General features: G+C 39.2%; 1 protein-coding gene across 1 annotated transcript in view; it reads right to left on the minus strand.

Annotated features, from left to right (window-relative positions):
- Positions 1 to 602: 602 nt before the first annotated feature.
- Positions 603 to 24548, minus strand: part of ildr1a (immunoglobulin-like domain containing receptor 1a) — a 53095-nt gene continuing 29149 nt past the window's right edge. Inside the window, exons 3-8 of the mRNA XM_039744622.1 lie at positions 23235 to 23384; positions 15662 to 15781; positions 14011 to 14157; positions 3887 to 4012; positions 2187 to 3016; positions 603 to 2057 (exon numbers count right to left, since the gene is read on the minus strand). Of these exons, the coding sequence (XP_039600556.1) occupies positions 2019 to 2057; positions 2187 to 3016; positions 3887 to 4012; positions 14011 to 14157; positions 15662 to 15781; positions 23235 to 23384 (1412 nt within the window). The 3' untranslated portion in view covers positions 603 to 2018. The remainder of the gene's footprint in view (positions 2058 to 2186; positions 3017 to 3886; positions 4013 to 14010; positions 14158 to 15661; positions 15782 to 23234; positions 23385 to 24548) is intronic.

Consider the following 24548-nt stretch of genomic DNA (forward strand, 5'->3'; position numbering starts at 1 on the left):
GTAGAAGTACAAGTAATCTTCCCAGAATCCATCTTTGTTTCTATGCCTTCAGATGTCTAATTAAGGAAAGTGTTTACTTTCTATTTTAAATTCTTTTGGATGTTAGAAATGCATATCAACTTTGCTATCAAGTTTCATTAAGAAATGTGCCTGGTTATTAACACTGTGCTCACAAAGAGCTTATTCAGCTTTAGCCAAAATAAAGTTTGAGAGAACAAATCGGTGCAGGTGTATGCACTACATCAGAAAGTTGACAAACAAGATGAGACCATTCAGCCCATCAGTTTAGCTACTAGCTAAGCTGACACAGTATCTCATCCAGAATCTTCTTAAAAGTGGTCAGGGTTTCGGCTTCAACTTCATGGTGTGGTAGTTTGTTCCAGAGTCCCACAGCTCTTTGCATAAATAAGTGCTTCCTATCTTCAGTCCTAATCACACTTTCCCTTAATTCACAATTTTGTCCTTGAGTACTTGATTCAGAATTTAGCTGAAATAACTTTATGATGTTGGCTGTGCACAGAAGTATACAACTATGGGGTTGACTCCTTATTAAGTACACAAAAGAGATGGGTTGTGTTCCACAATTTTAAACCACAAAATAATGAAATAGAAAAACAAGAAGCATTATTTAATGTCAGCATCTATAAATGAAAAGCAGCAGCCACTGCAGCCATCCAGGAAGTTCTCCACTACAGAGAAAGGAGGAGACTCATAGCAAAGTAGCAGGAATACACAGTTAATGTAAAAAGATGTCAGCTAAAGCAGAAATGCAAGCAGTGTATCATGTAATATGTTTGAGACACATGGATATCAATACATTAAGTCATTAGAAGCATAAGAAAGAAAATGAGCATATTAATGTGTGAATATTCTGTCCTAGTAGAGCTCAAAATGCACATAGAAAATATTCAAAAGAAACCATAATTTAAGAATTAAACAAGGCTGGCACCTTATACGATATTTACATATTTTTTTGTCACATTTACCATTTAGAGGAATGCTTTTTTAAAATTTGGCAAGTATCTGTAACAAAAAAAGTCACAGGAACAAATTTAGATTACATAAGGAGGTCATTTTTGTAGCACAGGTGGTGAATGTAAAACTTGCCCAAAAATATTTATTTACATAAAATCTGACATTTTGTTTCACTGATGATTGAGAAATTTCCAAAAAATTCTCTTCACTGAAAGAAAAGAAACTCTATAAAGTATTTTTTTGTATCAAGCAGGATTGTCACACAAAAAAAAAAAAAACCCCAAACAGGTGAAATCCCCCTTGACTGGACAGGCTGTTCCAAAATTCACAATATGTCATCTGTATACAGAGGAGGAATAAGCAAATTACATTAAGCACTTGACGAGACTGAGCAATCCAGCTCACCGCAGCTTCATTTAAAACCGTTTTAGACCTAGAAAAGGGTACAGTTGTTACATTACATGATCTTGTTTTCTAGGAGCAAATATATATACAATTGCATTAACCTAAACTTTTAAAATGACACACTCACCTTATTATTGCAATGCCTGGCCACTTAAGAAACATATACAGTACATAAAGTTAACCAACTTAGCAAAACACAATGTAACATCTAAAACAAAGCAAAATCTCAGTGATGTTACTTTCGTCATTAAACATGATAATGTAAGGATGACAGAGACACCCACAGAAAGACTTTTACTTATTTTGCTCATCCATCCTAAAATATTTAATATGATTTTTGTGCTGAACCACTGGTCGCACATTTTGTGTACAATCTTAGAAATTGCAATGTAGTGAACTAAATATTTCTAAAACAGAAATTCAGTCTCTCCAAAAGTCATTGCACCAGTTACAAAATCTTACAAATTAATGTCTTTTTTTTTCTTTTAAAAAACGAGTCATGGTAGCAATTAAAAACAAGCAGTTAAAGCAAAAATACAAAATTTTCTTCTGTCCACTAGTAAGTCCTTGATATGCTGCTCAAAATAGTTTTCCTCTATGTAAAGTATAGCTGAAATAGAAGCTTCTCCTCTGTCTGTTTATAACACCACACTTCTGCCACTTCGTGAGCTTCTTTCCTTTACAAACAGAAAACAAATTGTTAGGTCTGTCTGTATAAAAATGTACTTGACCATATGTTCATTTTTATTTGTCATCAGTTTATCAGCATTTTACTAAGAATGTAAAGTAGAAAAACTCGTTCTTACTGAATATCTTTCATGAACTCTGTTTGAACCATTATGACTGCGGTCTGGCAAGATCTCAATGGAGCGGTAGCTGGGAGGTTTTTCTGGCCACTCCGCACTGTGATCTTTGTTTCTCCTTCGGTTATTTCCAGCCGCTCTGCTGCTGTCATCATCAGAACTCCAAGACCCTCTTCGGCCAGGAGGAGAATAACTCCTCTGTCTCCGACGTGGGCGATGCCTACCGGGGTTATAGTCATCTCGGTATTGTTCTCTCTCCTGTCTGGGTTGGGAGTAGCTGCCAACATTATTTCTTCTCATGTTTGGTCCCCCTCTGCGATCATCATAGTCAGACTCATCACTGTAACTTCGCCAGTCTCTTGGATGAGAGTACTGATCTCTCCAGTGATTACGATTGTTATTCTGTGGCTCTCTCCTCCGGTTCCTGTTGTCTTGCTCTGAATGGGATCCTCGACTGGATCTTGATCCTCCTTGGCCATGCACCCCTCTACCAACCAATTCAGCTTCAGAATGTTGACCTCTGAATCCAGAAGAAGTTGTATTCCTTCGTGCGGAGTTGTTGGTTGAATGGGAAGAGGGTATTCTTTCAACAATTGGTGGCAGATGAATGACACGTCTATCAATTTCACGCACACCAATCTCGTTCAGTGAAGACAGTACACTTGGAGGGGTCTGGAACTGCACATGATTACTTGGTAACAGAGGCTGTTGTAGTGGCTGGACTGTGTCTAAATTTCTCACCTGGCTTTCAAGGTAATCAAGGACAGACTTATTGCTATGGTGAGATTGTTGTTGCATTGGGATCATTGGGATATGGTGCTTTAAAGAGTAATCTGGAAAACAAAGAGAAGTCCATTTGTCATTACAGTTTACAAAGTTTCTTGCCATATTAAAATCAGTAACACTAAAAGCATAATTATCTTGCACTGCTGTGTATTGTTTGTGATATGGAGACCAAACCAGTACACAGTATTGCAAGTTGAGGTCTCACCACTAGCACATTACATTCCTTAAGCATAGCCTGCCTTGACTTGTACTCTACACATTGTGCTACATAACCAAACATCCTTCTAGCCCTCTTGATTGTTTAGGGAGTCCACTATGACTTGCAGGTCCTTCTCATAAGGTGTCGTTTCAAACCTCTCATTGTGTATTCAAATACACAACTTGTACTTCCCAAGTGTAATATTTTACACTAACTTGCAATGAATTTAGTCCACCACAAATCTGTCAAAGCCTGTATTCTATCCTGGTCCCTCTCTTATGATTTGGCTGATTCTACATTCCTTGCCCTTCCACCTCGTCTGGTATCATCTGCAAAACTAAATAGTTTATTGATTATATTCTTGTCCAGATTGTTTAGGTATAATAAAATCATTAATGATCCTAGCACTGATCCCTGAGGGACAACATTTTTTACATCACATACAATCTGCGAACACTTGTCATGCCAGAGCTCTTTGTTCCTGTTTTAAGCCAGTTCTGCACCCATTTACTCAGTGAGGCTTACATTCCTCCTTTTGTAGTTTGATCACTAGCCTTCTTATGTCAGAAACTTTCTAAAAATCATATGCACCTCTCTGACCAAGCAATTCCATTGTCATGATAAAATTATAAAATACAGAAATCATCAGTGTGCATTCTATATTATTGAAGAACAGACATTAAAGTAATAGCTAGTTGTACCTTATCATGATACAAACCTTTGAGCATTTGAGGGGTGTGATGAGATGATGACCTGTAAGAGCCCACGGGATCATAAATGTGTCCTGCTGACCACGGCATTAAAGCCTTCTTTGCTTCTTTCATTATTCTGTGTTGTATTATAGCTTAAAACAAAGAAACAGGAAAAGGGTAAGTTTTGTAATGTCATAACCTTCTTTGGAGAATTATCTGTGTTTGGAAACTTCTGTGAGCAGAAAAATCTGCCAAAGTCTGTATACCATGAGAACCAGTTATAGGCACAATTAAGTTAAGCAATGTAAATAGTTAAACTACATTATGTAATTTGTTATTATTTTCAACCTTCAAACAGCATCCTCTTGTGTACAATTTTACCAGTCACGGTTTTATATATTATGAAGGCATTATATAGTATAGCTGATTAAACTGATGAATAACCAACATTCTTTGTTTGTGGCAAGATCCTGTCATATTATGTGTGAACAAAGACACCGTTGAGCATACCTGTACTTTGTGCAGTTTCCAGTAATTTTCCAGGAAAAAAATGAAACTGCAAAAATGCAAAACATCACAATGGCCTCTAGCAAGATGTGCTAATTTGGATCCATGGGAACCAATAATAAGAGGCCCTAGCAATGATCTGTTGCCTACAACCACCTTAGATTTCAGAAGTCTGAAGAAATTAGCTTGTGTGTTGTGAATGATGAGTTACTTTAAAAGAAAAAGGAATGGAATGCAGAAATAATTTTAAGGAAGCAATCTCCTTTCTGTTAGAGCCAAGATGGAAAATGTGAAACCAAGTTAATCCTTATGACAACAATGAGCTGTCCATTCCTAGCCACTGTTTTGCATCACCAATAGCTTAGCACGCAAGACTCATTCAAAACAGACAGCTTTTGGAAAGTTTAAAAATGCATTCACATTCTATATATCTTCAGATTCTTGCAACTGTGCACTTGGCAGTGCTGTCTTTCAACTCTGCAACCACAGTATTGTATCCTTGATTATAATGCTTTTATTTTATATATATTATGAAAGCTAAGGGGCGCCACTGAGCCTCATGGTTTCAGATGGGGTGGGCGGTTATTACAGAAGTGCCACTGAATGCAATCCCTCTTCCTCACTTTGTTGAACACGAGTGACAGCCTTTTCACTGCTGATGTCACTTCCATTATCCAACCTCCTGAACCCTCCCCTTCCTGCATGGAATCCATATGACCTCACCTCCACCCCTGTCATTGCTGGTAGTTCTTGTTTGGACTCTTGTCTGTAAAGCAGTTTATTTTGTTTATTTCCTCCTGAATTATACAGGTTCATGGATGTGCCTAAACCTCTCTCTGTGAAGAAAAAACTGAAAAAAAGGAAGTTTCAGAATATTATTGTGAGGTTTCTGAACTCTTTTAGGACCTCCTCCACACAGCTGTGAGCCTGGTTGTCAAGGGGCGCCAGCTTCATCTGTGGCATATTCATCCAGACCACTCTATACAAGGACAGATCCAGGGCTTAGTGGACCCAATTCAAAGCTGGTTCCGTGGAGATGATTTCAAGAGCATTGTGGAGAAGCTCGCTACTGATGTAGTCCTGTCAGAGACAAATGAAAGCCTTTGTGATGAAATGCTACAGAATGACGTCCAATTGCTGCTTGATCTGACCTGCAGACTAGAGGGTGCACAAACCACCTGGAAACAATGGGGCTACCCAGGCTTGTCCCCGATTTCGATCCAGCCAGCACAGACCTCCTGGATCCCCAGTGACACGACTGGAAGTCACCATAGTAGGAACACCATAGTATAGTCTGAATGCAGCTGCTTTCGCCCTGATCAACTGGGACACCTGGCTCGGAAGTGCTACTTCTCCCCTACACAAACAATTGCTATCGGTCTGGCATAGGCATGCAGCTCGCAAGTTTCCCTCAAAATGTTAAAGGAGGACAATTTTAAGATCTGTACTATGTTGGTCAGATGGGAATTCTCTGCACTGTTGGACTCTGGTAGCGACCTCTGCATAGTCTGCCATGACTTGCTCCGGCAGACCACTTATAAGATCACAGACAAAGTGAACATCCACTATGTCCATGGGGACATTAAAACATATAAGACTATATTACTCCCTCTGTAATATAAAGGGAAGAACTTTAAAGTTTGGATTGCCATATCAGACACCTCACCCTGGCCACTCCTAATAAGAAAAAAGGAATGCCCTCTTCTCATGAGTCTTGGCCACCTGCAGAGCACCTTCCCCCGCAGTGGATAGAGAGGGGCTTGGCGCAGACAATGTCAGTCAAGGAACCAGGACAGCTGGAAGACTTTTCCCACACCACCACGTGCACCAACAGCCTCCCCAGACCGGACGCTCAATACGGATCTGGACGAAAACAAAGTAGCAGTGGGAGGTGAGTGTGGTGCTGCATCGAACAAGGAGGAAGTAGAAAATGCCATCCAGATGGAATTTGCTCGCCTTTAATGAGCCAATAGCAACTTGGGTTTTGCATTCAGATAAGCCCACGTCGCAAATGACTCTCACTACTTGGAGAGAGAAGACCTGAATTTTAAAGCATTTTTTTTTTTTTTTAAGGATGGTTTTCTGTATCGGGTGATTTGTGATTGAATGGGTGATGGGTGTATCGAGCATTTGGTAGTGCCAAGTAAGCATAAAAATTCCTCACAGTCACGTTTTGGGTGGTCACCTCGGCGTGGAAGAGACAAGGGAACGCATTTTTGAAATGCTTTTATTGGGTGAATATGGGCCAAGATGTGCAGCAATTTTCTAAGGCCTGTCCCGTCTGTCGAATAATTTCCGCTCACAGACCCACCAGAGCACCCCTTGCACCGAAGCCTTTTTTAGACGTCTCCTTTGTGAGAGTGAGATTAGATATTGGCCTGCTTCCCAAGAGTAAAAGTGGCTTTCAGTATATGCTTGTGTTAGTCAATTACGCCACAAGATACCCAGAAGTGGCCATGCTGCAGCAAGCATACGCCTGCTCTGTTGCAAAAGCACTCTCAGAAATGCCCATGCATATTGGTATCCCTCTAAAGATTTTGACTGATTAGGGCACGTCCTTTATGTCCCGCACCATGAAGCAGCTAATCGAAAGCTTTGCAATTAAGCAGCTACACTCCACGGTTTATCATCCGCAGACGAATCGCCTGACTGAACAATTTAAGAAAACCCTAAAACAGATGATTTGATAAGTCGCCCATGACGACCTGACCTTGTGGGATGCAGTAGTGCCCTTCCTCATGTTTGCGGTTAGGGAGTTTCCACAGGCATTTACAGGGCTGAGCCCTTTCGAGCTACTCTTTGGCTGCTGACCGCGCGGTGTGTTAGACATTTTTCAAGAACAGTGGACAGGGACTCGTCTGACACCTCGAGGGGGCAGGTTTATCAATCGAGTTGTGTCACTGCAGGAACAGATTTCCAGATTGTCCACTATTGCGGTAGAACATCTTCAGTGTGAGCAGGAGGCCCAGAAACGTGATTATGACAAGACAAGTTTAAGACGGGGGATCGGGTGCTGGTGTTGATTCTTTCGGACCCGCGTAAATTCCGGGCTGAGTGGTTGGGTCCAGTAGTCATCGAAGAGCGAATGTTCCCTGTGCATTATAAAGATAAGGTTCCATGGCAGAGGAAGCCCATAGAGGTTTTGCATATTAACCTGCTGAAGGAGTGGCATGAACCATGTGAGATCATGGTCATGTCCGCAGTGGTCCCTCAAACAGAAGTCACTATAGGTGAGGATTTAACGGACACTCAGAAAGCAGAATTGCTATTGGTGATCGAGAGGAACTCCGATGTCTTTTCAGCCATGCCTGGCTGGACAACAATTTTGGAACACAAGATTGTAACACCGCCCGTTGTTACCATACAGGTGCCCCTATATCGCTTGCCAGAGACGACAAGGAAGGCAACCAGCTAAGCAGTTCAGCAGATGTTTCAGTTTCGGCGCTATTCATTTGAGCAAAAGTGAGTGGTGGAGCCCAATCCCCAAGTCTGATGCATATCCAATGCCGTATTTGGATGAGCTGATGGAGAAGCTTGGGCAGACTTCGTGTATTTCCACCCTTGACCTCACAAAGGGGTTACTGGCAGGTGTTCTTGGAGAAGTCCAGTTGCGAGAAGACTGTGTTAGCCACTCCGGATGGGCTGTTTGAATTTATAGCGCTCCCTTTTGGTTTCCATGACGCACAGCTGACCTTTCAGCGGATAATGGACAAAATCCTGCGTTCCCAGGTGGCTATCTTGATGATGTTGTCATTTTCAGTAATAACTGTGAATCTCATCTCGTTCATCTTTGGGTGATGCTTGATGGCTAACCCTAAGAAGTGCAAGCTGGGTATTTCGGAAAACCATTATCTGGGATACTCTATAGGGAAGGGTTTGCTCAAGCCTCAAATGGATAAGGTGGGGGAGGTACTTACATATCCATGTCCCGAAAGACAGAGACAGGTTCGTGCCTTCCGTGGGCTCATTCCCAACTTTGCGCATTGCGCCGCACCTACCCACTAACTTGACAAAGGGCAGAACGAATCGTTGTGTTGTCTGGTCTGACGCCTGTGAGAGAGCCTTCTCGGTCCTAAAAGCCACTTTATCATCATTCCTGGTTCTGTGCAATCCAGACTTTTCAAAGGAATGTATATGTATTTATTTTATTTTATTGATTTTATTGTAATGATTCCATACAAATAAATCAATTTTACAAAAAAAAAATGGGATTGAAAACAAATCAACCCCCACCCCTGAGAAAGAGAGCATGGCCAACAGACTAAAACTTAAAAATAGTAAAAATGAATAAATTGATGAGCTTATTAGGTGGATAGAGATAAATGGAGAAGAAAAAGAAATGGGGAGAGAATCTACTTCCTCAGTGCTTTAAGAGCTTATTCTAAAATATTATTGATTACCGTAGATTCTGCCAGGTTTTGAAAAAGTTCTGCATAGATCCTCTAAGTGAGAATTTGATTTTTTCCAATTTCAAATAATATAAAACATCAGTTACCCACTGACTTAAAAGAGGAGAGTTAGGATTCTTCCAGTTTAGCAAAATAAGTCTACATGCCAATAGTGAAGTAAAGGAAATTACAGTTTGTCTGTCCTTCTCCACTTTAAGCCCATCTGGAAGAAAACCAAACACAGCTGTTAGTGGATCAGGAGGGATTGTGACACTAAGGCTGTCTGAAGGGCACTTAAAAATTTTTGTCCAGAAAGATGTTAATTTGGTGCAGGCCCAAGACATGTGACCCAGTGGGGCTGGAGCTTGATTGCAGCGTTCACGGGTAGGATCTTGCCCAGGAAACATTTTGGATAACTTTAAGCAAGATATATAATTTTGAGTTGCATAAGTGCATGCTTTGTGCATATGGAGCTCGAGTGAATTCTCTGCACTGCTACCTTCCACTCCTTTACTGATATGTTGAGTGAGAGATCCTTTTCCCACTGTCCTCTTGGATCTTTGAAAGGGAGGGACAGTAAAATATTTTTATATATTGCAGAAATGCTGTCTTAGTCCTCGAAACTGAGCAATATTTTTTCCAGCATAGAGGAAGGTGGGAGATGGGGAAAATCGGACAGGTTCTGTTTGACAAAGTTTCTTATTTGAAGATAGTGAAAGAAATGTGTTGCTGAAAAATTTAATTTGGAATGTAATTGTTCATAGGACGTAAAGATGTTGTCTATATAAAGAGCTCTAAGCAATTTAATCACAAATGTTTTCCAGATATGCATATGTTTGCAAGGGTTGAAAAAGGTGGTTCTCATGCAGAGGTGCCACAGATAAAAGATTCTCCCATCTTAAAATGCTTTCTTTTTTTTTTTTTATTTTGGTTTTTAACTATTCTAAAGGAGACTGTTTAACATTATACCCTTGGTTTATTGCTATTATTACAGCATTAGGGCTTACTATGCTTATTCAGGGCCACTTTTTAACACCATTCCCTGGGTTTACTGTCTTAATATTTCAAGACTGTTGATGATTATATTTTATGCTTATAGTATTTAGATTTTATCGGCAACAGATATCTCTACTTTTTAATCCTCAAACACTGCTGCTGGGGGGCTTGTTTTGTTCTGGACGTGCTCTGTCTCTAGGTATTTCAGAGGACCGGGACTTTGTGAAGTGGTGTCCAGCCTCATGTGGGGAGGCAAAATGGGGGAGAGAGAAAGAAAGAGAGAAAGCTATATCTAATCTATCCTTTTAATCCTTATAATTATAACTTCCAACGTAACAATAGGCTGCATGGCAATAACTTGTGGGAAAACTGGAAATTAAGGTTAAAGCTGTCTCACTTCTAGTTAAGACTACAAAATTACATCAAAAATTCAGAATCAATGTCTCCATGATGGGACAGTTAACATTGTGAGCTGGAATGTTAAAGGTCTGAATCAGGAATTAAAGAGAAAAAAAGCATTCTCTCACCTAACAGGTCTAAACGCTAAAATCGTATTTTTACAGGAGACCCATTTATTAAGTAAAGATCAGTTCCAGCTGCAAAAAGACTGGATTGGCCAAATGTTCCATTCCAGTTTTACAAAGAAAACTAGAGGTGAGGGAATTCTTATACATAGAACAGTCTCATTTGTAGCATCAGATGTGGTATCTGATCCTGAAGGGAGATATGTGATTGTCATGGGCAACTTATTTAACTGTAATGTGATTCTGATAAATGTTTATGCACCCAATGTCAATGATAGGGAATTCATGCAAAATGTAATTGCATCCATTCCCAATGTGAACACTCATAAAAGTATAATGGCTGGGGACTTTAATTGTGTTTTAAATCCACTCTTAGATAGGTCTCCTGTCACGGGTCTGGGGCGGGGGGGTGGTCGAGGTGGCAGTTTTTAACTGACCACAACTTATCAGACCCCTGGAGGTATCTAAACCCAAACTCAAGAACATACAGTATTCCTTCTACTCACCAGTGCATCATTGTTACTCAAGAATTGATTATTTCTTTATAGATAATAATTTCTTGCCTGCGATTAAATCTTGTAAGTACAATGCTATTGTTATTTCTGACCATGCCCCTCTGATCTTGGAGCTGAAATCATAATGCCCCACATACTTATCTCGCAGATGGTGTCTTAACCCACTTCTAATAGCAGATGAGAACTGTACAGAATTTATATCCAAACAAATCAGTTTCATCCTAGAGACAAATACATCATCAGAGGTCTCTGCAGGAATACTCTGGGAAACTCTAATGGCCTTCTTAAAAGAACAGATTATTTCAAATCTTTCTCACAGAAATAAATTAGAAACCAAGAAGGTATCAGAGCTAACCAGCAAAATTACTAGAATAGATCAAGAATATGCCAGGTGTCCAAGTGAGGCTCTTCATAGAAAGACAGGCTCTGCATTCAGAGCTCAACCTCTTAACAACCAAAGAAACTGAGCAACTCATTTTTAAATCAAGACATCATTACTATGAACACGGAGAAAAAGCTAATAAGCTCTTAGCTCAACAAATCCACAAGCAAGAAGTTCGCAATACAATCCCAGCAATCACCATCACGAACGGAGATAAAATTATTGACTATAAAAATATACACAATGTACACATTTAGAGACTACTATAAATCCTTACTGTATATTCTACTGAATTCAAAGACAACAAAACACAATCTAATGCATTTCTGGATACATTACAGATACCACAAATAGATACTTTTAGTGCAGAGGAATTGGATAAACCTCTGGTGAAATCAGAATTACTAGATGCTGTAAAGTCACTTCAGAGCAGGAAAGCAGCAGGCCCTGATGGCTACCTTGTCGAATTTTATAAGAAATTCTCTCATCAGCTAGCTCCCCTCTTATTAGCAACATTTACAGAAGCTAAAGACAATCAAATTCTAGCTCAAACGTTTCGCCAAGCATTAATCACTGTCTTTCTTAAACAAAATAAAAACATATTGCAATGTGCATCATATAGATGATATGGTTTTGTATACTATAAAAAAAAAAAACAACATCATCTGCTTATAGAGAAATTCTCTGTTCCAGTGCTTCTCCGATAATCCCCTTTACCTGTACAACCGGTGTCAGAGCTTGGTCCGCATTGCTGGCAGTAAGTCAAACCCGTTTCCAGTGAGAGTTGGACTCCGCCAGAGCTGCCCTTTGTCACCAATTCTGTTCATAAATTTTATGGACAGAATTTCTAGGCGCAGCCAGGGTGTTGAGGGGGTCCGGTGTGGTGGACTCAGGATTGGGTCAGTGCTTTTTGCAGATGATCTTGTCTTGTTTGCTTCATCATGCCGTGATCTTCAGCTCTCTCTAAATCGGTTCACAGCTGAGTGTGAAGCTGCTGGGATGGGAATCAGCACCTCCAAATCCAAGAGCATGGTCCTCGGCCGGAAAAGGGTGGAGTGCCCTCTCAAGGTTGGGGGAGAGATCCTGCCTTAAGTGGAGGAGTTCAAGTATCTCAGGGTCTTGTTCACAAGTGAGGGAAGAATGGAGCGTGAGATCGACAGGTGGATCGGTGCGGCGTCCGCAGTGATGCGGGCTCTGCATCGGTCTGTCATGGTGAAAAAGGAGCCGAGTCATAAGGCAAAGCTTTCAATTTACCAGTCGATCTACGTTCCTACCCTCACCTATGTTCATGAGCTATGGGTAGTAACCGAAAGAACGAGAACGCGAACACAAGCGGCTGAAATGAGTTTCCTCTGCAGGGTGTCTGGGCTTTCCCTTAAAGATAGGGTGAGAAGCTCAGTCATCCGGGAGAGGCTCACAGTAGAGCCGCTGCTCCTCCACATCGAGAAAAGTCAGATGAAGTGGCTCGGGCATCTGATCAGGATGCCTCCTGGACGCCTCCCTGGTGAGGTGTTCCGGGCACGTCCAACCGGGAGGAGGCACCAGGGAAGACCCAGGACACACAGGAGGGACTTTGTCTCCTGGCTGGCCTGGGAACGCCTTGGGATTCTCCCAAGAGAGCTAGAAGAAGTGGCCGGAGAGAGGGAAGTCTGGGCTTCTCTGCTCAAGCTCCTGGCCCCGCGACCCGACCTCGGATAAGCGGAAGAGGATGTATGGATGGTTTTGTATATATCAGACCCACAAAATACTGTGCCTGCAGTCTTAACAGCACTTACAAAATTTCAAAAGATCTCTGGCCTCAGAATTAGTTTGAATAAAAGTGTGCTCTTTCCAGTGAATTCTCAAGCATAGAATATTTGATTGGACACCTTCCCTTTTATTATTGCAGATCAGTTTAAATAATTTACTTAGGGGTAAATATTACAAGTAAACATAAAGCTCTTTATCAATAAAATATTGCTGTCTGTATGGAAAAAATTAAGCAAGACTTGCATAGATGGTCAACCCTCCATCTCACTCTAGCTGGAAGAATTAACATTGTTAAGATGAATATCCTTCCTAAGCTTCTATTTTTATTTTAAAACAATCCAATATACATCAATAAATCATTCTTTAAGCAATTAGATTCAACCATAACCTCATTTATTTGGAACCTAAAACATCCACATCCAAAGAGCGACCCTACAAAGACCTAAGACAGAAGGTGGCATGGCTCTACCTAACTTTCAGTTTTATTACTGGGCAGCAAACATAGAAGCTATAAAAACCTGGACACAAATAGATGAACACACACAGGCTTGGTCCACAATAGAAATAAAATCCTGCAGTAATTCTCTATATTCCCTGCTTTGTGCCCCAATAAATTAAAGTTATTGCCAATATACTAAACCCAAATAATCAGATTCAATTACGAGCATAATTAGGTTTACAGTTTTATTTTTGGTGGGGGCAAGACATTGGGAAGTATCCATATTTTTAACTGCTAACACAAACAGCTATACAATTTGTAACCACAAATTTGAAAAATTTTCAAAACACAGCTATTTTAAAAATTTCTTAGCATAGTGATACTCAAGTGAGTTTGTTTGAGAATGTGTTAAGGTAACTTTCATACATATTAGTGGGGAGTGGATGGAGTTTCTTCATGATAAAATTTATAATTCAGAACTTTTTTTTTTTTTTTTAAATCTGGAACACCGTATGTCTTACGTTTGCTAGAATCAAAAGCTGTGGAAACTTGATATCACATCTGCAATAGATATTTTTGTTTCACCTTTGCTGCCATTCATATTAATCAGCAAGCTATAGTATACAAAGTAAATGTTAATAAATCATTACCTTTTTCTGGACAGCAGCACTTAGTTGGGCAGCAGGGACAGCGAACATAACAGCAGCAACGATGCGGACAACACTGGCACCAGCAAATGGAAAGCAGTATAATTAACAGGAGGAAACCCAGGATGATGAAAATCACCACAAGCCAATCTAAAGAAGAAAATGCAAAATGAGTTGGTAATATCAGTAACACACGGGCCTGGAAAGAATTCATATATTTTATAAAAAGAAAATAAAAAGAAAATAACTTTGGCCTCCAAAGTTCTCAATGCCATCAATGCTTTGTATACTCTATTGTGTATTTTATAGTTTGGGGCAAATATGGTTAGTGAATTAATGTGTTAAGTGCTGCTACATGGTCCGTAATTATAATAGCATTATGGATTAAGTACTGACAATGATGAAACAGTTTGTAAAAAGCTGTGATGTACAACCACTGTTAATTGTGTTAGCATTAAAAATCGTGACATGTTTTGTTCAAGTGGTGTCCCTGAGCCTCTCCACCATTTACACTCACATCTACTCCCAAAATATATCCATCCTGACTTTGAAATAGAACCTCCCAATGAACATATCCTCAGAAATGACAGACACAATGTGTTTTTTGATGTATTCCACTAAATCTATTGACATTTGTCAGTATCAGAATACACTGTTGGATGTCCCAGCATGGTCTGCATGAACTTTAGGAAACAGCAGATGGGTTTTGTATAATCAGGACTTTTGATTTTTCTTCTTGCATCTAAACCAGCAGTAAATTAATCCTTTCATATTCTTCCACTTATTAACTGATATTTAAAAATTTCAAAAAAATGATATTTTGTATTATGCTCTACATAAAACAGTGTTCTCACCTTGTGGAATTTTATAACACAGATTATTTAAATGTCTTGTCTTGAATTTGAAACACACTGAACAATTATAGTTTACAACAAACCTGATGCAGTATGGTTAATTTGCTTTTCACTGCACAGTCTATTCTTATTAAAGAAAGCACTGACATTTGTTTAATAGCTAGCTAACAAGTGTCTGTATTGCAATGCTTAATTACACTGCTGTTGTATGCATGAAAGTTAGTCTGCCAATGGAATGTATTCAGGGTCCCTAATGCAGGGGTAGACATAGAGGTAGTGCACTGCTATAAGTACTTGGGGGTTCACATCAATGACACACAGAACACAGAGAAACTATATAAGAAAGGGCAGAGCAGGCTGTTTTTCCTTAGGAGACTGTGTTCCTTTAATATGCAACATCCTTTACATCTTCTACAGCTCTATGATGGCCAGTGTAATCTTCTATGCTGTGGTGTGGTGGGCTGTTAACATCACTTTAAGATAGGCCCACCAAATTAACAAGCTAAATAAAAGGACATGATCAGTTATGGGGCACATTCTGGATCCCCTGGAGGTCGTGGTAAAGGAAAGACTTAAAACTTAGTGCCATTATGAACAATGCTGCAAATCCTCTCTCTGACAAACTGAGTACTTTCAAGAGAAGTGTGTCAAGAAACGTGACTGGGGCCAAGTACAATATACGTTTACACATTTAATGAGTTCCTTTCATCAAATGGCCAGGGAGTATACTGAACAAAAATGGTATCGTTATCACCTATATCTTGTACTAGCTTCATACACATGGCATCCTGGATACTTACTATAAACGATCAGCTTAACTTCTTTATCTGGATCACCTGCAGTGTCACCTGGGGCTTCTACAATGCAGAAGTAAACCCCATTATCCCACCACATAACTTCATTTATCACCAGGTCAGCCTCTGTGAAAAAGTGGAAATTACAGATGAACTACCAAGTTTTTAAATAATTTGAATTTTCAAAACATTAATTTATTTTAACATTATTCAGTATAACTAATCTTACAGTAAATAATGGAAGTAGATACATAGTTGAATTCATTTCATATATTTATTTTCACATAAAAATAGTGAAAATGTATGAAACACAAATATATGCTTATAGAGAATGATGAACTATTACAAATGGCTGGTGGAAAGCAAAGGTTCATTCTCATTAATTTACTTGAACTTAATTCATCACTGCTGAAAACAGATCTTCTGGCTTGCAATACTCAAAATATTTGGTCTTTATGCTAAACTTTCCCATTGTATCTTAACATTTTTAGTTTAGATAAAATATGAATGTGGTCTTTTACCACTGGCACTAAATAACATTTTAAGGAATTAGCATTCTTCTTATTTCTGAGGAGGCACTGGTCAAAAAGAAACATCAGTCTAAAATGACAGAGAAATACAAGATGGCCACTAAGCTCATCACACAGGTATGTACATTTTGAAAGTATTACTGTAAATCTCAAGTTCAGTAAGTATCAACACTGGGTAAGAGCTAAGCTTAGTTTCAGTCTTAAAATTCACCTTTTCACTAGTCTTCTGGGTCCAGACATGATTCTTGATTGAGGGTCCATGTCTGGGGACAGCCCATTAAAAAGCCAAAATTCTGTGGTACAAAGGTTACACCTGAAGGTCTTCTCCTTAAAACACCCAACCCCAATTCCTCCAGTCTATGAAATGTAAACTGCTGGCATTTCAGGAGCTCCCAGCAGTACAAGGTAAGTGAAGCTTAATGATTAATTTGTACATTTTATTGAGTGCAACAGCAGAAGTGACAGCTACTGGACTGCATGCGTTTGAGACACGGTTTTGTCTGCTAAAATATATCCACTATTATATATTGCATCACTATATGTCATAACCAGTGATGGCTGGTAAACAAAATATGGGCAGGGGTGTAGTTTTTGAGGGGACAAACTAAAGCAGCACTTCATAGCTCAGTAGAAAAGAAAAAGCACATACAGAAACTGTAATGTTGCCTACACACAGAGTGCTTTGAGTTGTGAGAAAAGCAGTATACAAATGTAAAGAATTATTACTACTAGTAGTAGTGTACCCAAAAATTTGCTGGTGGGTGGGCATATATGAAACTAGATGGGCAAATAAAATTTTACACAGATAAGATGGTTTATTGAACTTGATCACCAGCAGCCTAACAGCCTAATAAAACCCTTCTCAGTAATGCACACAACGCTGGAAGATGTATACACACAAATTCAAAGACCCAACTGCTAAAAATAAAAAACACATTTAACTGGCATGGTTGCACTCAAACTCAAACTATAGACTCCAATAATAGCCCACAGCGAAAAACACAGTCAAGTGGATGTTTTTCTCTCCCTCTCCTGTGTTCGCTCAGTTAAATGTTCTTAACCTGCATGACCTTAACAAACAGTAGGCCAATTACTAAAGCACACTAAGAGAATAAAACATGCAATGTATAAAAAGAAAAGACAGAGTCTTTGCATGTCTTGTAATTCTACAGGATGGTGTTTAGTGCTACAGTACACTATGAATTATGTAAACATTTAGAGTTACATCATCAGATCAGTTATAAATATAATATCAGTATTATGATATACTGGAAAAAATTCTCTGAGGACTTCAGAAATTCAATTTATTGTCCAAATTACAACAAAACAAACACAATATTCAAGGCCACTATCATCATTTTGTTTTCTTCTTAACATTCAACCAGGCACACAAAATTGTTCAAATTTACAGAGGCCAGAGTAGATCTCTTTTTGTGCACAATATGGAAAACAAAAAAAAAGGCAGCTGCACAATGCAGAATGGAACAACAGCATCAAAGACTGATTTTAAAATGCTTACATGAATGGCAAACCAACTGAATCACAATATCCCAGGTCTATTGTCAGGTTGTATGCAAATAATTTTGCTGGTTTGTATTTATTAATATTTAGTTTCTATTTTTTGAAATAAATAACATTACTTGGTACAGCACTGAATTGCTTCTATGATTACTCATCATCTTTTAAATGCTTACTGTTGCAGGAGCTGTAGATTGCCTAATAAAAGATGGCCTTTGTTATTGAGGCAACTGTTACAGATTTAGGCACCACTGTGTTCACAACCTTTTAATGCATGGTTCGGAGAAGTGATCATTTACATAAATAACTCTAAATGCAGCATTAAAAACTCAGGAATTAAAAAATTTCAGGAACTGACCTCCTTGCAAATAATACACACACACACAAACAATTCATATTCATAATTAGCCTAATAACTTGACACTTTACATCAGTTCAATAATTACATAAACAACACTATAATCGATAAGCAGACATCTGGAAGTTCATAACTCACCTGCACAGTTCCAGTAGTTCCTCCAGTCAAGTCAGCTTATCAAAAGATCAAGGACTTACATACACTCTTCTTCTGGCAGGAAATACTGATATTCACACTTTTTTTTTTTTTTTTTAATTCGCACAAAAATTTACGAAATACAGGTCAGAACCAATTTTAAATCGATGTCAACATGTGCGGACACCAGGCACAAGGTGCAAAAATCTAATTTATTTCACTAATTACACATTACCTAATTAATTTAAGTAGAGTTTTTAAAATATTTTGGGGGAAGGGGGTGCCCCAGCACTCCGTATTACAAACTGCCACTGGTCATAACAGCAGAGGGGAGATAAGCATTGTGGTCTGTATACTACGTGTTAAAATCCTGCAGCTATTCTGGCATGACATGTTAACATTACTATCTATTTGAAAATGCAGACTTCTTTTAGTTATTTGTTTGGATGTGCAGGCAGAAGGTGGATGCTGTGCAGCCCTGTTGTTGTTCTGGTGCTGAAATCTACATCTCCTGTGGCTCTCCGTTATGAACTAACTAACTATCTTAGCATCAGTCCTTTTGAGAGGATGCGACACGTCATTTACTTAGAATACATATTTTACAAAACATAGCTGCCAATTCTTTCTAGCTTGCTTTGACTCCTACACTATCATCGTAACACCAAATAAAAGAGTGCACACACATCTCCAATGACAACAATCCTTCATGTACAATTGATGTATTTGAATGGCAATATATAATCGGAGTATACAGAAAGATTTTTTCCTTGCAACAGGTTTATTTTCAACATATGCAATGTCCTCTGTGCGCATGCAATACACACATTGTAGCTGTAGGTGAGTAAGGCAGGATCAAGTATGGGTAAAACGTGAGCTGAAAGGATTCTCTCAGTCCAAAAGAATTGTTTTAAAAGATTTAGTGAAAATTCAAAGCAAACAGTGCACACAAGAATAAAGAAAAAAGTTGTTATACACATAGAATACGAGTCAAAAAAATGGGAAAAAATTTTTCTTCTATAAACGTAACTTTTTTTGTCAAACCCCAGTTGTTTCTATACTTAAAGATGCTTTACTTTGTCTTCAGTACTCTCTAAATGTACAGCACTGCATGTTCAATAAAGCACGTTGAGTTACATTCTGTTGGGCACATTAAGGCACGGTTTAAAACTGTGTGTCATCCATGCCTTACACACGGCGAAGCGGGTCACTAACTGAGACTAATCTATAGTCAGGGGACAACAAATAGTTAGAATATACCGACTCAATTCAGCTTGTGGAGGTTATAAGAACCTCCCATAGACTATGCACTAATATATAGGTAAGCATTTAATATATCTTAAATAACTAGCAAATGGCTTTTGCATATGTTTAATATGGGTCTTTTTAGGAGACTTTTCAGCTATACAGTTTATACTTTATGGTCTGTCGATCCAGGTTAATGAGAGCATCACTGCTCTTTGTGGTTCAAAATCATTGCCCATACTTTGAGCACCAACTTTATGAGGCGTTTGATTGGTTTAGAAATGTAACACTCAGTGAGCTATCTAATTGTTCCCATCCAATTTTAAGCAAAGATCACTAATGGTTATTTCCAGGTGTATATATTGTACGTCTTTGTTATACAGAACTGAGGTTAGAGAAAGAAGAAGGCAGAAGGAGAAAAAGCCAGTGCATAAGTGAGCAAGAGAGAGCAGGCTCACTTAAGCAAAGGCAGACAGTTGGAAGGAGAGCCCGAGCAGGGTGTAAGGCCGATACTCTGGGGCACATGGATTGGTTCACTCCTGCTGAGCTTTTTAGAGGAGCAGGAGTGACCAGGATCATGGACGGCTCGCCTTGTAAGCCCGAGAAGGAAGCGGGAGTTGAGGTGGCTTGGGAGCGTGAGTGTCCTGTCCATGGTGGACCAGAGTCTTGGTCTGGTGTGTGAGCTGAACGTAGCCAGGGGACAGGAGGCTATTGGACCAGTTGAGGGTCAGCTGCACCTGCAGATAGGGTGACTCCCCTGTTGCAAGGCCCTTGTGGGAGAAACAGAGGAACCGCAAGATAAAAGGCGAAGGCACCAGGTTTTTAAATAGGACAGCTTCCAGCAAGTATTTTAATCTTGTTTTTTTAATGAAATTATTTATTGAGGTTTTAAACCTCCATAGTCACTTGTTATTTGATGGATTATTTATTTATTAATCTTTGAAGCACTGCATGTTGGACACTGTTTTGTTTTTGGTTTGTTTTAATAAAAGCACTTGCACATTTTACTTCCCCTTGCTCCATGGGTGATTTGTCCTCATCTGCCAGCTCATTCGGTTACATTATCGGTGGTGGCGGGTTCAAGAAGCTTCCAAAGCTGGAAGAGGGACAATGGAACAGTACCCGCACCTTCACAATCTGGCTCAATGACACTGCTTTTTGACATACAAAGTGATGTCTGGTTTTACTTTCCTTTATATTACACAATATAATGACTATAATTCAGAGTGTATATAACACCATCACAAATTGAGCTATGGTCATAGTACAGTTTCTATCTATAAGGTCCATAGTTTCTGTAGGGATCTACCTGATATCATAAGATGTCCAATCTGCAGGTCCTAAGAGAGGGGGAACTAGCACAGTCATTTGCTTTGGGTCTTTCCCTCAAAGCTATAAATAAAAAGTTCCCTCTCTCAATACTGAATCTACCATCTTTTTCGATTTGCAAAATATCCACCCTAATAGACCCAATGCTTCTGTCTGCAAAGTATACGAATGTGACACTATGCAAATACAAACTCCACTGATGGCACCTGTCCTCCACCAACTCATTACTACACACTTTGCACCTCTTATTTTTGTGTTTTTTTTTTTTTTTTTTTAATTCTAATGTCAAACTGATACAATTATGTTATGTTTTTATTTCTATAATACATTTTTGAATTTTCAATGAAAACTTTTTTATATTTACTTTAATACAATGACTAGTAGAACCCAAAGCACCTAAAGCCAAATCTATATAAATTTATAGATTAAGCATCCTATGAGTTTAAAAAAAAACACAAGCCATTATTTACATGAAAATATTTTCAGCTCTTTCCCAGACAATGAGGGGTCTCACTGTGTGAAATGACGCGAGTCTCATCTGAATTCTCGGGGCTCATTCCTGACATAGTTAAGTAGAGTCTGACAATTCATTGATTGCTAAACATAGCACATTTCTGTTTGAGCTGCTGCTGAATTTGTTTATATTACTTTTTAAGGACTAGAGACTGTCACACACATGAGCATGGGAGGCAGCTAAAAGCGCCTGAATGAAAGTAATTCCATGCCAGACCAAGGGGCAGTGGTGTGCACCAACTCTCTCTCTCACTTCTCTGCAGACCAGTTACAGGAAATTCCGCCTGGCCCCGAAGACGTCACTTCCGGTTCCGGCCTTAATGACGCCACTCCTGGTACCGGGCCCTACTGATGATGCCATTTCTGGTTCCAGCCCCACAACATCACTTCCTCTGGTCTCCCTTAATGCCGCCATCTTGGTGCCAGCAAATCAGTTCAGTTGTGGACTCCAACCTGTACAAATCAGTACCTTGATTCTATCCATTTGCAGCCAGGAACAATATATGGGTGGCTGCCCCAAGCCTTTTTGTGTTTGTGTTTTTTTTGTATGAATCTTTCTGACAAGACCAACTGTTGTGATCAACTGTTTCGAACTCACTTACTGTCAGCTTTGAGCAAATTCTTACTGTTAGCTTTGGAATTGGACAGCAACAGACCCACCTGAACCATGACAGATTTGGAGATCACAGGATGTTGTCTACAGTGTGACATGTTGGTGCATGCCTTTTACCAATCCTGTCCACGTCACGTCAAGTCAAGTCAAGTTGGGGAGCATGCACTGGTACAGTGCGTTGCTGCACCCACTACACGGCGAAACAACTCGGGATCCCGGTTTGCAACCCCCCAGGCAGAAATGCGGTCCAGTCCCACCCTCCGGAAATGACCCTTTATCTGCCGCAGCCAGGTGTTATGTGGGCAACCCCTTGGCCTGGTCCAGCCACTCGGGTCCCCAACAATGAGGATCTTACAAGTCGGATCACCCTCGGGGAAACGCGCCACATGGCCGTAGTGCCGTAACCGACTCTCCCTTACAATGCACGTAATGTGCCTCATTCGGGACTCCATGTGCAACCGCTCGTTTGACACAAAGTCAAACCAATGGTACCCAAGGATTTTCTGGAGAGACACAGTACCAAAAGGAGTCCAGTCTTCGTATCAGGTCACTGGATAGTGTCCATGTTTCACAACCATATAGAAAAACAGGAAGCACCAGGACTCTAAAGACTTGGACCTTTGTCCTTCTGCATAGATATTGGGAGCACCACACACCCCTTTCCAGTGACCTCATAACCCCCCCATGCTCTCCCAATCCGTTTACTGACTTCATAGGACGAGTTACCAGAGACATAAATGTCACTGCCAAGGTAAGCAAACCTCTCAACAAGGTCAACACTCTCTCCACAAACAGACACACTGCTGATGGCTGTGCCCAAGAGGTCATTAAAGGCCTGGATCTTGGTTTTTATCCACTGGATAAATAACTGGATAAATCCTGTCCACATAAAAAAATATTTTTATTTCACAATATTTTTTATTGTTTTCTTTTACTCAGGACTTCTGTTTATGTCTCGGAATTTGATTCAACTAAAGTAATAAAGTTTGGGTTAATCTTGGTTTGAAGTTCCTCGTAGCTCAGGAAATGAAACTTAAGTAGCTTACTATTGCCAAATTTCAGCCTTGATGGTATTATAGTTTGGTAGCCAACAAAAAAAAAATATGGGCCCTAATCACTAAATTCAAGCAAAATCTGTTCTATAGGAATTAAGACAAGCAGACTGCATTACACAAGAAACATGTGCTGTACCTCTCTTACACAATTATTTAATAAGATGATGACATGATAGGTAAACAGTGTAAATCCATTAATCTAATCTAATAATTTTGGCTTGGTAAGAGTTAGTTACATCCTATCACATTACTCTTTTTTCATCTAAGTGAACCAAAAACCACTTACTGTTTTGAATTGTAATTTTTCTCTGTGCGTATTCCACTCCTAGAATGGGCTCATTTGTTCCAGTTTTTTGGATTACAGTTCTAACTTCTCTTTGGCTGTCTGGACAGTCATTTACAGGATCCTGTCCTAGGGCCAAAGCAGCTTGATAACCTGCAATACAATGTACAAGTAGAGTGCCAACTGCATTTGAAAAATCGGTAATGATTTCTTTTGGCTTGAGTTAAACAGAAAGAAAAAACAAAAGCAAAAAATAAACAAAACCTAAAACACAGAACTTTAAGATAGAAAAAAAAATTACCAAGTTTGGCTGGTCAAAGTTGGATAAGAGAAGAGTGTTTGTAGAAAAATACAGATGGAGAATACTGTTTATTGAGGAATACTTATGACAAACACTTAAGGTCAAAACATGAGCAGGGATTGTACTGACTTTAATAATTTTGAGCAAGGTACTTAACTTTTCTTGGAGTGCCATAAACCTAAATTAACATAAACATAAATTAACAACTTGACATTTGTCTAAAACTTCCTGCAAGCAGGGCAGAAAGCAATTTTCCAGACTTCCCGCTCATTTCTACCCGAGATGCAATATTGATCAGTCTGGAAAACTCCAACATCATCTCACAAATATATAAAAAATCAGGAGTGGTCTCCCCTAGACTTTCTTGTATACTTAGATATAGGGATGGATATTTGAGGAGTAAACCACAAGACAATAATTCTATTTTTATATTATGTACATTATAGAACCATCAACAACAAATCAAATCAAATTAATAATATATCAAACAATTATTATAAAAGTAAAGTTGAATAAATCAGACTCTGCAGCTGCATGAATAAAAAAGTACTACTTCCGGTTAGCAGAAATAGTTTAAAAGTTGAACAAAATCCATGTTTTGTATCTAATACTTGTATGCAAAATTTGGTTGACCAAAGTGAAAGCATACTCAAGTTACCATGTTTACATACATACACACACAGACAGACAGACAGACAGAAATAATTCCAAAAATGTTATTTTCGGACTCAGGGAGGTCTAAAACGTTGAAATTTATCAAAATCTCGATGTCAAATTTTTGTACGATTACAATACTTTCCCTATACTTTGTATACAAGAAAGTAAAAACAACTCAAAGAATTTTCCCTTCAAAGATCCTAGGGCACGGAGGGAAAAGTATCTTTCAGTTGACATCTCAGGAATGGACTGGAAGTCCGTCATACACAGAAAACATTCTAGCTAGTGCCAAGCACTCAATAATTCAACTTAAAATCTTCAATTGATCAAATTTATCTCATTTAAAATTGTTCAAAATG

Source organism: Polypterus senegalus, chromosome 2, assembly GCF_016835505.1.
Source record: "Polypterus senegalus isolate Bchr_013 chromosome 2, ASM1683550v1, whole genome shotgun sequence".
Taxonomy (NCBI): Eukaryota; Metazoa; Chordata; class Cladistia; order Polypteriformes; family Polypteridae; genus Polypterus; species Polypterus senegalus.